Source organism: Numenius arquata, chromosome 11 (assembly GCF_964106895.1).
Source record: "Numenius arquata chromosome 11, bNumArq3.hap1.1, whole genome shotgun sequence".
NCBI lineage: Eukaryota > Metazoa > Chordata > Aves > Charadriiformes > Scolopacidae > Numenius > Numenius arquata.
The window spans coordinates 25747356-25762579 of NC_133586.1; the positions used below are offsets into that span (position 1 = coordinate 25747356).

The window sequence follows — 15224 nt, forward strand, 5'->3', positions numbered from 1 at the left end:
CCCCAACTCCCCATCATCCCCGCCCGCGTCGAACCGCGTCCGCCCCAAACAATGAATGGGAGCGGCGAGCGCTGAGCGCGGCCCCGGAGCGCGGAGGGCATTGCTCCTCGGCCGGCCACCCGGCAAGGATGCCGAGGGCAGGGAAGGCGGGCCGGTCCCTGGGACTGCCGCCTGTCTTCTCTTTCTGTTTGTTCTTGCACAGCTCCTCCGCTCAGATCCGGTACAGCATCCCGGAGGAGCTCACCCGGGGCGCCTTTGTGGGCAATATCGCGAAGGACCTGGGCACTGATGTGGCGAAACTGGCGGCAGCTAATCTGCAGGTATTGTCTGATTCGGATTCCCAGTACTTCTCGGTCAATGTGAACACTGGCATTATAATGGTCAGCGAGCGGATAGACCGGGAGCAGCTCTGTGGGCAGAATCCCCGCTGCTTCCTCCACCTGAAACTTGCCATCGAGAACCCAGTGGAGTTTTATCGCATTGAGGTGGAGATCTTGGATATCAATGACAACCCCCCAGAGTTCCCCAGTGAGGAGGTTTCCTTGCACATCTACGAGCTGGCGTCCCTGGGTGCCCGCTTCCCCATCCAGCCTGCCCAGGACCCTGATGTGGGCACCAACACCTTGCAGACCTATCACCTGAGTGCCAGTGAGAACTTCAACCTCAACGTGAAGGCGCGCACAGATGGTGGCAAGTTTCCTGAGCTGGTGCTGGAGAGGGCCCTGGACCGGGAGCTCAGAGCTTTCCACCACCTGGTGCTGACCGCTGAAGATGGGGGGTCTCCCCCACAGTCCAGCAAAATACGCATCACTATTCAGGTCCTGGATGCCAACGACAACCACCCGGTCTTTGATAGACCATCGTATGGAGCCCGCTTGGTGGAGAACTCGCCGCTGGGCACCCTCGTGGTGAAGTTAAATGCCACTGATGTAGATGAAGGACCCAACGGAGATATCCGCTACTCCCTCAGCAGCCACAATTCAGCTGCCTTGCGCCAGATATTTGCCATTGATGAGGAAACTGGGGAGATTCGTGTCCAGGGTAGCCTGGACTTCGAGGAGGCAACGGTATATGAGATTGAAGTGGAAGCCAAGGACATGGGATCACCCACCATGGAGGAGCACTGCAGCGTGGTGGTGGAAATCACTGATGTAAATGACAACGCCCCCGAGGTCATTCTTACCTCCTTCTCCAGCTCCCTGAGTGAGGACGCACCCCCAGGCACAGTGGTGGCTGTGATACACGTCAGAGACAGGGACTCTGGTGAGCAAGGCAAGGTCCAGTGTCACGTCTCTCCAGATCTTCCCTTCCAGCTGCGTAAGGACTATGAGCACCAGTACTCGCTGTTAACCAGCACCCGTTTGGATCGGGAGCATGTTGCCTACTACAATGTCACCATCTCTGCCTTGGACCTGGGCAGTCCCCCGCTCTCCCACTACACCATCTTGCCAATCACCCTGGCAGATGTAAATGACAACGCGCCACAATTTGAGCAAGCGTCCTATGAAGTGCTGGTGGCAGAAAACAACCCGGTGGGCAGTGTGCTGGTTACAGTCTCTGCTGCTGACCCTGACTCGGAGCAGAATTCTCGCCTCTCCTACTCCATCCTGCGAGCTGGTGGGACAGATCCAGGCCTGGATCCAACTCGCTACCTCTCCATCCACCCCACAAGTGGGCAGATCTCTGCCAAACGCCCCTTTGACTATGAGCAAACCACTTATCTCCAGTTCCACGTGGAGGTCTCTGATGGTGGCTCCCCGGCCCTGAGGAACAGGACGCTGGTTCACGTTTTTATAGTGGATCAGAATGACAATGCCCCACAGGTGCATTTCCCCAGGGCCGGGGATGACTCTGCTACCCAGTTGCGAATCTCCCCCCTCACCGCGCCTCCTGCGCTCATCACCAAGGTGGTAGCAATAGATGCGGACTCGGGGCGCAATGCATGGCTCTCCTACCACCTCGTGGAAGCCACAGACCCAGGGCTTTTCAGTGTGGCCTTGCGTTCTGGGGAGATCCGGATCATGCGGGCCCTGCAGGAGACAGATGCCTCTGCACATGAACTGCTGGTGGTGGTCCGGGACGCCGGGGAGCCCCCACTCTCCACAGCAGTCACACTGGTGGTGCTCGTGGAGGAGAAGGGCCCAGAGGCCTTGCAGGGCTCTGAGGCTCGGGCCACTGATGGTGGGGGCTTACCCTCGATTACACTTTATCTGATCGTGTCCCTAGTGCTCATCTCCACCGTTTCGCTGGTGGGACTGGCAGCACTGGGCGTGCGGTGCCTCCGACGGGGCTCTGCACCTGCCAACCAGGGCTGCTGTGTGGAGAGCGTGAACACACTTCAGCCCCCTCCCAGCCACATTTTTGGGCACTTGCACTATGAGCCTAAGCAAGGGGACACTGTGATGGGCGTCCAGGTGACGGCCACGGCACCCCCAGCCCCGCGTTACCGCTCCTGCTTTTCGCCCATCTCGGACATCAGCGAATTCATGTTTGTGAAACCCTCCGCGGGTCCAGCCGGTGCCGACCCGCCGGATCCCACCCCGTGCAGCGAGGTGAGCTTGGGATCGTGTCTCCCTGCCAGACCGCAGCCCCGGCGTCTGTGGGGCTCGGCGCCAGAGCGGCTCGGGATGCGTCTCCCCCCGCCGGTTTTGGGGAGGGGGTGCCCACGGATCCCCGCTGCCAGCAGCCGGGCGGAGCGGAGCTGGGGGGTTCCTGCTGCCGGGAGTCCCCGGCGCCCTCCCGGCGCTGCGGGGGCGGAGTTGCGGCGGCGGGGCGGGGGGGAGGGTGTGGCGGGGGCTACGCCGTACGTATTTTGGGGAAGGCGGCGGAGGAGGGAGAGGAGGAGGGAAAGAAAAAGGAGGAGGAGGAGGAGGAGGAGGAGAAGGAGGGGGCTGTGGAGAGACGTAAAACTGTCATTTGGTCCCCTTCGCTCGCCGACTTTGTGTGTCTTTGCGTGCCGAGGAGCGGCTCAGCCGGCCGGGCTGCGATCGCCCCCCCCCACCCCCTCCCGCCCCCTCCATCCCTCCCTGCCCGGCTCGGGCAGCTCCGGCGGCGGCTTCCTCACTGCGCAACCCGCTCGGACACCTCCCTGGTGCGCGGGGGTTCCGGCGCGGCGGCAGCTCCCGGGGCCGGCAGCGAGGGCGGGGAGGCGGGGGAGGCTGCGCGGAGCCGCCGCCGCTGCTCCGCGCCGTTCCGCTCGCACACGCGGTACGGGATGCTCGGGGGACGGAGTTTGCCCTGGCGGCTCCCGCTGCTGCTCGCAGCCTTCTCCTGCCTGCCGGCTCCCAGCGGCGCGCAGCTCCGTTACTCCGTGCCCGAGGACCGAGAGCCGGGCTCCTCGGTGGGCGACTTGGCCAAGGACCTGGGGGTGGAAGTGCGGAGCCTGGCTGCCCGCAACCTGCGCCTGGTGAGCGAGGGTGGGCAGCGGCACTTCCAGGTGGACCTGGCGGCGGGCGTGCTGCTCCTCGATAGCAGGCTGGACCGGGAGACACTGTGTGGGCAGAGCCCCACGTGCTCCCTGCACCTTCAACTCGTTATGGAGAATCCCCTCCAGCTCCACCGTGTTGAGGTGGACATCCTTGACGTGAATGACAACGCGCCCCAGTTCCCCAAGCCAGAGGTGGTCTTGGAGATCACTGAGGTAGCCAACCCTGGGACTCGGCTACCCTTGGAGGTAGCAGAAGACCCGGATATGGGCTCCAACTCCATTTCCACCTACGAGCTCAGCCCCAGTCAGCATTTTGCCCTGAGTATCAATGTGAGAGGAGACGGGGTTAAAATGCCCGAGATCGTACTTGAAAAAGCATTGGATAGAGAGAAAGTGGCTGTTCATCAGCTAACACTGATGGCCCTGGATGGAGGGAATCCGGTGAAATCTGGCACTGCCAAGGTTACCATCCATGTCCTGGATGCCAATGACAACCCTCCTGTCTGCGACCCACCCATATCCAAGGTATATCTGGAGGAGAACATGCCAGTGGGCACTCTGGTCACCAAGTTGAATGTCACCGACCTGGATGAAGGTCCCAACGGGGACGTGGAATATTCTTTCAAAATTAGCAATAACTCACCTGGTAAATTCACCAAGCTGTTCTCCTTAGATCCCCGGACAGGGGAGATCAGAACTAAAGGCCCGCTGGATTATGAAGAATCCAGTGCTTACGAGATTGCAGTTCGAGCCAGGGACAAGGGATTCCCAGCCATGGAAGGACACTGTCACCTGCGAGTGGAATTAATCGATATCAATGATAACAGCCCAGAGATCGTGCTGACCTCTCTCTCCATCCCAGTGCTGGAGGATGCGACCCCGGGCACTGTGATTGCTCTTATTGGTGTGAAGGACAGCGATTCTGGTGACAATGGACAGGTCCGTCTGCAGATAGCAAAAGAGCTCCCATTTAAACTGGTGTCATCTTTTAAAGAGCATTTCTCCCTGGTCACAAATGGTCCCCTTGATCGGGAGAAGGCCAGTGGATACAACATCACGGTGAGAGCTGTGGATTCGGGATCCCCGCAGAGGGCCACACAAAAAACCTTTTACCTCCGAATTGCTGATGTGAATGATAATGCACCAAATTTCTCCAGCCCTTTTGATACAGCTCATGTTCAGGAAAATGCCCTTCCTGGAACTTCTGTTTTTTCAGTGTCAGCATCTGATCCCGATGAGGGTAGCAATGCCAAGCTCTCTTACTCCATCCTGCACAACGGGATGCAGGATGTACCCATCTCAACCTACTTCCGCATAGACCAGGACAATGGAACCATCTACACTGTGAGAGCTCTGGACTATGAGCAGGATAAGGTGTTCCAGGTGCCTGTAGAGGTGAAGGATGCTGGGTCTCCTGCGCTGAGTAGTACTGCTGTGGTCCATGTGTTCGTCCTGGATGAGAATGACAATGCTCCCACCATCGTCTATCCATCTGTCCCCAAGGGCTCTGCCTTCCACCAAACCGTCCCTGCCTTGGCAGAACCTGGCTATCTGGTCACCAAAATTGTAGCCGTTGATGCTGATAGTGGCCATAATGCCTGGCTCTCCTACCAGCTGCAGGAGGCTGCTGAGGCTTTGCCCTTCCAAGTGGAACGCCGCTCTGGAGAGATAAGGGTTGCACAGGCTCTCAGGGAGTCAGAAGATCCCCACAGGCTGGTGGTTGAAGTGAGGGACAATGGGACACCGTCCCTCTCGGCCTCAGTGGTATTGGTCATTTCTCCAGAGGAAAACAGCATGCAGGACTTCTCCAAGTCCTTGGACCTCCCCAAATCTTCTCCCACAGATACCAACCTAACGCTTTACCTCATCATCTCCCTCGTGTCCATTTCCCTCGTGTCCTGCGTGATGTTTGCTGTGGTGGCTGCCCGGTGTCTCAAAGCTGGCACTGCCAGCTGGACCTTCGTGGGTTGCTGCCGAGGGACTGGCCGCAAGCCTGCCTCCCATTTCCATGGGCAGATGAAGCCAGATGGCTTCATCAAGTACCTGGACGTGGGAGGAGCTGGCTTGACCTCCCAGGCTCAGAATTACACCTCTTGTTTCTCGCCCATGTCTGATCAGAGCGATTTCCTCTTTGTAAAACCTTTCAGCCATTCTAGCACTGCAGAGACCGTGGCTGCCTATGAGCAGGTGACCAGCACCTTAGCAAGTCCCTGCGATGGGGTAAGAGATGGGTCTTTCTTACTGTCCTGTCTACTGAGCACAGTGGTCCGTAATATCCAGGCTAGCTGGCTGTTCTCTGGCTGTCCTTCCACCTAAGAAGGTGGCTTGAGGGAATGGGTGTCACTGTCACCTCCTGGGAGGCGGCAGGTGAAAGCTTTGGCTTGGCTTGATGGAGGTGAGGGAAGGGGCTGGATGTCACTGTAAAATCAAAGACTGTGTGTTTGTAGAAGTGGAGAGTTTTTCTTTGGCCCCGTTCGTATTCTTTTCTTTTTAAAGCGATTCTTACCATGGTCAGGAACATGTTTTTTTGGTGCTTAACTTTCTGGATTCTGTTAACTCCTTTATTCTGCATGGCATACAAACTACGATGCGGGAGGAGGTTATCTGAAAGCAAAGTTTGTTGATGTTTCTTTTGTTTTAGAGGTACATTGTAGAAATATCTGATTTCTTGGCTTCCCCAGTGTTATTAATTACTGATTGTGTCCTGGCAAGGGATCGTTTTCCAGTGTGGTTGTTTCCAGTGAGGGGCTGAATTCAGTGTTCAGCACTGAACGTAGTGACTTTTTCAAAGATCCTTGTGACCTTACATGCCCTTGGGCTTGCAGAGGCCTAGGCACCAGTGTGCTTTGAAAACTTTAGCCGCTTGTATTCAGATGCCTAAATATGGATGTAGGTGACTGCATTTAGCTGTAGCTTTTATAACTTTGGGATATAAAAAGGAAAGTAATTTTGTCCATAAATGCCTGTCCTAAATTTGAAAGTGGTAATTACAACAGGAATTCAAAATATAGATTGGGAAGGGCTTATCTGGAGCAGGACTGTGTATCAGTGTGTGCAAAAATGTGTATCTGAAATCTGGAGGGCAAGTGTTTAAACAGCTTAATTTGCATTCAGCATGGGTAGCAGTGGGGACTCTATTTTAGGGAAGTAATTTATTCTAATATATTCTTTCATGAGAATCATCAAAGCTGTGGAGAAATTAGTGAAATCACATCTACTAAATAAAAATCTAGGTCAGCTGTACCCGTCTTCACTTTTCCTTAGTAATTGCATATACAAGCAGAATAATCCTATAAAATTGATGTTCCGCTGTATGGACTATGAACTGCTGATACCTAAGGTAACTGAGAGAAATGTTGTCCTTTCCAGGTAGCAAGTTATCACTCTGGACTTAATTAAGAAGATTATGATTTTCGGAAGTATGTGTCTTCCAGAGAGAAAACAATTCTGCTATTTAGTGCCTTTCACAAAGGCGTGATTCAAACAGGAATATACAAGCCTGCTTCATGTCCTTCCTCATTTACAGGCTGTCCATTGTCTGATGGTAAAATAACACGGGCAGAAAGCGATACGGGGGTTTGCTAATGAAGTTACAAAGTGTGCTGCTGTGCCTGAAGTTTATTGTGTCTCCTAAACAAATAATGCTTTTTTTTTTCTTTTGCTGTCGGAAGTTTAATTCTTTTCTCTGCAGACAGAAAAATATTGTAGTGGTCTGGGGCCACAGCATCTAGGAAAAGTCATTCAAATACAGTGTGTGAAATCAAGATCTCAGGGCAGGCCTTTTTCAGGACAGATTAGGAAGGTTTGTTATCATCTTACCTTCTGCCATTAAAAGCATCTTTCTCAGTATCAATTAACTCTGCCACCCCCCTCACTCCTCCAAGCTTATTACTTTGGTACCATTGCTCTTGCTGAATTGATGCCCTTATCAGTTTATTTCATGCTTCATTTCTTTCACAGCCTGGTTTCCTGAGCTGCTTTGGAAGATTATTTGCTGAATAGTTTTTGTCATGCTTTTCAGTATTCATGCTGGTTCAGAAATACTCAGGAAAGAGGGGGGAAGCTTTCTTTTTGTTCTAAATTATTTTCTTTACTTGGAAAGAACACGCTGATATTCCAGACTGAAATAATCCAGGATCAGTTCACTTTCATTTTCAAAGGCAAGAATGGAGGTATTAAAACTCTTCTATTTTCTCTGCAGCAAGCTCAGCCTAACACAGACTGGCGCTTCTCTCAGACCCAGAGACCTGGAACGAGTGGGTAAGTGCATCTTTCTCTATTTATGTGTCTGGTGAAGGTTTCTTTCCCTTGTGTGCCACTTTCAGTGCTGTAAAGTCCATAATTGGCAGCTCTGAGGATGGGTGTTCCCTGTCATTGGTAGATTTGTCCAGCCAAAGAGTCAGAAATGGGGCTGTTTCTGTGTCAGCTCTGATTGATGGTGATGTTATTTCCAATGGTGTGCCTGGTTTTGTTGTCTACAGCTCAAGGAGGACAGTCAGGAATGGTGGGGGAGCTCCAGGTGAAGTTGTGAGATGGTTAAAGGACTGGAAAACATGCTTCATAGAGAAAGGCTTTTTCTCTAAAGTATATTTTGAGCATTTAGACTATATTGTGAGTCCCAAATCTTGATTCCTCCCCCTGCATAGAGGCCACTGGAAATCACTGTGTGAGTCCCTTTCCCAGCCATGGAACCTTGAGCTCTGTGCTGCTGAATTGTGTACCTGCTCTGGCTTGACCACCTAGTGCAAACCACTGTGTGAGCCCCCATGGCAACCAGAAGTTGAGTAGATGAGCCCCAGGTCCCCAAAGGCCCCTCTAGAGAAATGTGTCCCAGCCACATTTAACTCAGCAGGAGCAGGCACCTCATGAAATGCCACTGTATGTGCTTTCCTCTGTGGGCTGGTTTGGCTGAACCAGGGTTGGGAGCCCTGGATCCAATTCCATTTGTTGGGAAGTTTGGAATCTGTCTTGCATTCCTTGGGAAGTACCATCACCAACACGGGGTGGTTCATCCAGGTGAGGAACCCTCTGCACACTTCCTGTGGGAGCTGAGCAATGGGACAGAGGGAGACTAAGGAAGAAGAAATTAAACCTAATGAGTCAGGAGCCTCACAGGAAGGAGGTCTTTCCTAAGGTCTGTCTTGCTCTCAAAACCATGGCTGAATTTTTGCCAATTTACATGTGATACCAAAAAAATAAGAAGCCCTGGCAGCAGAGTAGAGACCTGCTTCCCAAGTGGGTACCCCTCTTTTGACCGTGTGCCCTCTTGCCTCTGACCCAACAAAGTTTGCTTTTGTTGGCACACAGTGAGAAAGTGTAAACAAGAATATATTGAGCAGGTGCCATGTGCCTCTCCCATCTTTCTTCCTGGTTCACAGGCAGGGATTGTCTCCAGAGGATAAAATTCCTTGAGTACCCTCAGGGTAAGAAAGGACTTAAACTGGGAGTCCACGTTCCTCTGTGAATACCCCAACCAGAGGTTATTGTGTATGAGGAAACTGGTTCTGGGATAATTTGTATGTGAAAAGATTATGTCTCTTGGGGTGTACCCATGGATTATACCCTTGGAGCAACCAGGAGAATATTTGGATGATATCCTTCCTTAGCTGGCTGGGTCAGGCACCGTATCTCTGCGGAAAAGAGAGAAGCTTACGCCTCTGTGCTTTGTTGTTCCTGGTGGCCACTTGGACAGCTCCCACGAAGGTTTAAACAGTGCCACAGGAAGCATTGGGTGCTGGATTTCAGTGTTGGAGCTTGCAATTAAACATCTACAGGCTGTGTCTGAGTCTTTCCCTAGGCCTGGCTCCATAATTTAGCTCAACAAAAAATTAAGAGACTACTATAGCTAACTTGTTGTAGCAATTAAACTTTGTTACTCAGCTCTTCTAGCTGACAAAGGCAAAACAGAATGAGGGTTTGATGTAAAATGTATAAAGCATTCCCACTAGAAAACAGCCATGGACTTCAACAACAAGGCTATTTCTGGGACAGTTTTGTCAGAGCTCTGTTGAATTCCCCATCACCGACAACATTTTAATCAAGAAAAATCTTTCTAACTATTTACGCTCTAGTTCAAATGACAATTAACTGGAAAGCCATGTTAATGCATAAGCACACCAGAGCAGCTGTAATAGTTTTGCTACAAGAAGTGAGTAAATGAGCCCCATCAGAGCAAGTTCTATTGCTCCCTCTTCTAGCACCATGCTGGAGCTCTTCAAGGCACAGAGCTGATGCACTGCAGCCCTCCTTAACTCAGTGATAGGAACCTTTTCTTGGGTCATGGGACAGTGACCCTCGCTCCAGTCCCCAGCCTGAAGCTCTTTATAAGCTCCATCCCCTTCCCATAAGTGGGAGCAGCAGCACATGGGGTGGGAAGAGAGAGGGCAGGAGAACAGGCAGCCTCACACTCATTCAGGGGGGAGCTGATGTAGCACCACACGCTGGTTCTGGTGTGCAAGTTGTGGTGCTACTCCTGATGGTCTGTGGGACATGGGTTCCCATGGTAGTCCCAGAAACAGCCACCAGTGGCTCATGTTAGTGCCTGTTGTGGCAGGAGTTTCCGTAGCCTGGGGTGTCCAGGATGGATGCGGGTTTGGAGAGGGTCTTTGCCCGAGCACAGGCTGGTGCCACAATAACTCAGTGGATTTTAATTCCTGTTGGTTTTTCCCACCTGCCTGTGTGCAGATTTCACATTTGCAATGAAACAACTCTTGCTGATTTTTTTTCGTCTCTTTCTTTTAATCCTGTTTTGAGTTAAATCAAGGGAGATTTATTATTCTAAGCTGGTGTTACAATAGTAAAGGATGGAAATAGAAAGTGCTGTCATATGTTGAGTGCCCAGCCCTGACATTTCTCTGGTGAATAAGCAGACAAATCCTGGAGAGCAGTCTGCTCCCCATTGCGCTCTTACCATGCTCTCCCCAGCTTTTCAGTGTCTGGTGTGTGAATTCCCTGGGCACCGGTTGGTAGTACAGGTATTAAACAGGGTGCAAGGACAGTTGCTTGAGCTCTGCCCGTGGTTACTCTTTCCAATGTTTGCTCACGTACCACTGTCTCCTGATGACAGGAGAACCTCTCCAGCACTGTGAGCTTTCTGAACTGCAGGGCTCTGCTTGGTGCTTGGGCAGCACAGGCCAACTCTTAGCTGAAAAGAAAAAGAAGGGATGTGCTCTTAACTGCATTTGCCTGACCCAAATTAAATAGCAATAAAGACAAGGCAGCTTAGGTTTGAATGGCTCCTGGAGGCAGTCTGGAATGGACCCAAAGCCAGAAAGCAGGCTTAAACCCTTTGCTGTCTTCATCCAGTTGGAGAAGGGAACAATCCTGTCTTTTCTCAGTGTAGCCCTGTCCACTGAAACAAATCCCACATGTCTCCAAGCACCAGGAAAAACTCAGGGTAAGCTCAATAAGGCAGGGAACATCTCTTGGTCTTGTACATCACTGCATTCAGAGTGCTGTCACGGGACAACAAAGACAATTTGTTCTTTGTTCTGAAGCACAGGAGAGCTCTGGTGCACATGCTCAGGAAATAAGAGCTCAGACAATATCCTTTAAAAATATGGTAGGGAGTCAGACTCGAGTAGAGCGATTCTCAACTAATCTTATTTGGGAGAAACAGGAGGATAGATTAATTCATTTAATGATGTTTGCATTTTGTTTTCAAAAAAGAAAAAAAAAAAAACCAAAAAAAAATCACCCGTGCTGTCTCTGGGCAAATTTAAATGGAGAATGATACCTAGCAGCAGATGCCATTCCTAGACAAATCAGATCAGTGGCTGTAGTGGAGATTACAGCGATGAATTGTCCAATGTACAGGCCGGCAGTGGGATCCCTGTGGGATTGTCACCATGGGGTTTCTCTGGGTGGGTGGAGTAAGGGAGGAGAATGCAGGGACTGGAACTGGTACGAGGGACCCCTTTTGCTGCTTTTTCACTAGTCACCAAAGGGACAGAGACCGGGCTTGTGCCCTGCACATCCACGGTACTTCCCTGGCTGGCAGCTCTTTGTTTTGATCTCTCTGTGGTGGTGAATTCAGGAAAACACTGGGCTCAAGTCAGGATTTCCCTCCTGGAGGAGTAGGGAGGGTTCTGCATTGCTCACAGGTGGACATGGGAGGGTGATATCCCAGGATGGGAAGAGCAGGTCTGTCCTGGGCAGCTTGTGGGAGGAGTGAGGACACTCTTGGGCTGTGTGGGTGGGCTAGAAGGAAATCCCAGGCAAGAGACACCCCAGGGACTGTGGCGGGGGACTCACAAGGAGGTGGCGAGCAGCATGAGAATCACTGGTAACTCCAGGGGAGGGAAGAGCAAGGCATGCAAAGAATATATAGAGTGCTATTTCATGCCCCACCCCCCAATTTATTTCCACTAAGCCTTAGTCTCCCTGTGTTACTGGTTTCCAACTGGTTGCAAGCCAGGCTCCCCCTCCGAGGTTGAACACGGCCAATAGTGATGTTTGCTTCACTCACCCATTAAACAGCATCACAGCAGGCCTGCCTGAACCCGGCCATTGTCCCTCAGGCTGTGCAGGGGAGGAAGGAGAGTGCAGCAGAAGGGATCTGTGGCTGATGGTGGAGATACTGCAGCGGTGCCCACAGAAGAGCCATGAAGGAAAGGAGGGTTTTTTTATTCTTTGTTTTGTTTTCACACTTAAGCTCCAAGAGCTGGGCTTGCAGAACTAATGGCAGCCGGCCTGTGCATGGTGGGGAGTGAGGAGGGGAAAAAGGGTATTCCAAGGATAGTCCTTAAATGTTCTCAGGAGTGTTCTTGGTGTTCAGAATGTGCAGGTACTGCCAAAGGGTGGCTGCATCTCGAGGGACTTCTGGTGTGTGTTTGGGGTAGTTAGGAGGTCCCACATGACAGCAGCACCCCACTGTAGCAGGACATAAAGGGTGGCTGTCAGGAGGATGGGGCCAGTCTTTTTTCAGTGGTGCCCAGGGACAGGACAAGAGGTAACGGGCACAAAATTGAACATAGAAAGTTCCATCTAAATATAAGGAGGAACTTCTTTCCTGTGAGGGTGGCAGAGCCCTGGAACAGGCTGCCCAGAGATGTGGCAGAGTCTCTGTCTCTGGAGACATTCAAAACCCGCCTGGACACAATCCTGTGTGAACCTGCTCTGGGTGACCCTGCTCTGGCAGGGGGTTGGACTGGGTGATCTCCAGAGGTCCCTTCCAACCTCGACCATTCTGTGATTCTGTGACAAGCTCCTGCCAAGGGGACACTGTATGTACATACCTGGGTGGGACATTCCGGAGCATGCAGCAACTGGGGCCGGAGGACAGAGGCAGAGGACACTCATGGGTTTATGCAGCGTGGGGGTGGATACATAGCAGAAAGACAACTGGCCATAAATGCAGGCTTTAGCATGTCCTTCCTAGAATAAATCGCTTGCTAACCCAGCAGACACAGGGGTGTCTACGGTTGTTGTAACCCTGCAGGAATTTATTTTGCAAGTTTGTGTAAGGTTATAGTGGATACAACATCAAGTGCTATAAAGCACACACACCCCTGGGCCAGCGGAGATGTCTGGGTAAATGCTCCCTACGCTCCTTTTTTCCATTCCCCACCGTATCTCCAGCCTCCTGCTTTCTTCTGAGCCCCTCCCCAGCACCACTGTCATCCCACACAGCATCCCAGGCTGTGGGACCAGCAACAGAACAAATAGCTTTTGCAATTTCCAGCCACCCATGTGACAATGGGCAGTGACAGACAAACTAGTGGACTAACGATGGCTGGCAACTGAGCCTTTCCCTAGCAGGAGACATCATGAGGGTCTTTCTCTGTTGATTTTCATGCAAGCAATAGAAGAGTAACCTATCAGAAACTTCCACCTGGCCATCAGATCTTGTTGAAACCACTCAACAGCTTCCAGAAGCTGGGGGTCATTGGATGAGCAGATGGGCAGTGTGGGTGGAAACAGGTTGAAAAAGAGAAAAGGAGACAGTTTTCAGGACAGTGTCATCTGGAGAACGTGCAGCTCTTGGGACATGGACAAAAGCTGGTGGTACCATGGTTCCTGGGGAAGGCTAGGAGCCCTGGGAGCAACTGCTGGCCCTTCTGGACTGCACAGGATTCCCACCCTCAGCTTCTCATTGACAGGGGCAAAAGCAGCAGCAGAAATAACTGTCACCTTGGGAGGTTTAGGAAATAATTATAAACCTCAAGTTTCCACCCCAAATGCACTCCAGGGTTGAAGCCAACAGTGGTATTTGCGTTGCCAGGTTGAGTTCCACGTTTTACAGGTGAATCAAAAGAAGGGTAACAGTCTTTGGGCTTCTTCTGGTTTGCGTTCATCTGCCTGTGCAGATGCTTGAGTATTGAGTGATTCCTCCAGGGCTCCTGCAGCATGCAGACTGTGGAGCTGCTTTCAGCTGCCACCCTGGGGCCTTGGGAAGGTGTGAGCAGAGCCTGGCAGCCTGAAAAATCAAAGAACCCTCTGGAGATCCCTTTGGAGTCATCACTTTGAAGGAACAGTCATAATCTAAGTGACACAGTGCTCGCCTAAGGTTGAGAGCTGCTGTGCTTTGATGTGGGCTGCGGACCCGTGAGTGAAGGAGGAGTTGTGCTAGTTAAAGGGGCTCTGCTCTGAAGGGAGGGTTTCCCCCCCAACTAGGCCTCTGGGGCTGTAGAGCTCAAAGCACCAGCTTGTGCCAGGTCCTGGGGAGCCTGGAAGAGAAGTCACCTTTTTGGGCAGCATTTGAGGTGGTTGTTCATGTGCAGTGATGCAGCCCAGAGCAGCCCCCAACCTGTTTGTGTGTTTTTTGCTCAGCAAACACCTTGGAGGGAACCATGGGAGCCCAGCAAGGGCCAGATGGTTGCATCCACCAGGTTTGGTGTTGCCCTGGTGGGTTTTGAAACAGGAAAGGTTGAAGACTACTCAGAGGCTCACAGCTTTGAGGTGCTTGAGTGTATCCAAAGAAGAGCAATGAAGCTAGTGTGGGGTCTGGAGCACAAGCCTTATGAGGAGTGGCTGAGGGAGCTGGGGATGTTCAACCCGAAGATTTTGGAAATTTCTTCCCCGAAAGGGTTATCAACCATTGGAAGAGGCTGTCCAAGGAAGTGGTGGAGTCGCCATCCCTGGAGGTATTTAAAAGATGTGTAGATGCAGTGCTGAGGGACATGGGGTAGTGGTGGACCTGGCAGTGTTAGGTTTACGGTTGGACTTGATGATGTTAAAGGTCTTTTCCAACCTAAGTGGTTCTATGATTCTATGACTGGTGTTTCCTATCAAACACTGCAGAGAAAATGTATTTAACGTATTATGAGGCTGCTCAGAGCCTAGATTTGCTATGAGCATGGGCTGCAGCTCCGTGGTGCAATTTTTGGAGTGGATTTGAGGTGCTGGGATGGGCAGGAGCTGTTTTGATGCTGGGAGCAGGAGTTGTCCTTGGATAACTGCTCACATTCCCCACTTCCTGGGGAGCTGGGCCAATCCTGGGACTGGAAGCTGAAGGTTTTGTACTGATGTGTCCTAGTCCCACCCCACCTCCCCTTCCACAGCTAGGAGAGCACAGAGCTGGTCCTCAGTGCTGTGCACAATGCCTGTGAGCACTCCTGCTTGTAGGGTTCACCCTTTTGTCTATTAACAGCCCAAATTTCAGCAGATTCTGTATTCAGCCAGCCATCTTTCTAGATCACATAGCCCTCTTCAGCTGAATGTTTCCTTCCTTTATTGACCATCCTGGGCCAAAAATCCCTTTATCTGCATTTGTGATGACCCTTGAAGTCTCAGCCACTCGGATCCTGCCAGGTGGGACAAAAGCTGGGGAGTCTTTTATGGAAAAAAAGGGAAATAT

General features: G+C 51.7%; 2 protein-coding genes across 3 annotated transcripts in view; both read left to right on the plus strand.

Annotated features, from left to right (window-relative positions):
- The window catches only part of LOC141470222 (protocadherin gamma-C3-like), a 41029-nt gene that overhangs the window by 9367 nt on the left and 16438 nt on the right, over positions 1-15224 (plus strand). For both annotated transcript variants that reach the window (XM_074156157.1, XM_074156156.1), the window contains exon 2: positions 7629-7687. In XM_074156157.1, the coding sequence (XP_074012258.1) occupies positions 7629-7687 (59 nt within the window). The remainder of the gene's footprint in view (positions 1-7628; positions 7688-15224) is intronic.
- LOC141470047 (uncharacterized) lies at positions 129-5756 on the plus strand. The gene is made up of 3 exons (XM_074155967.1): positions 129-2552; positions 3044-5647; positions 5745-5756. Exons 1-3 carry the CDS (start codon positions 129-131, stop codon positions 5754-5756), a joined length of 5040 nt encoding a protein of 1679 aa, XP_074012068.1.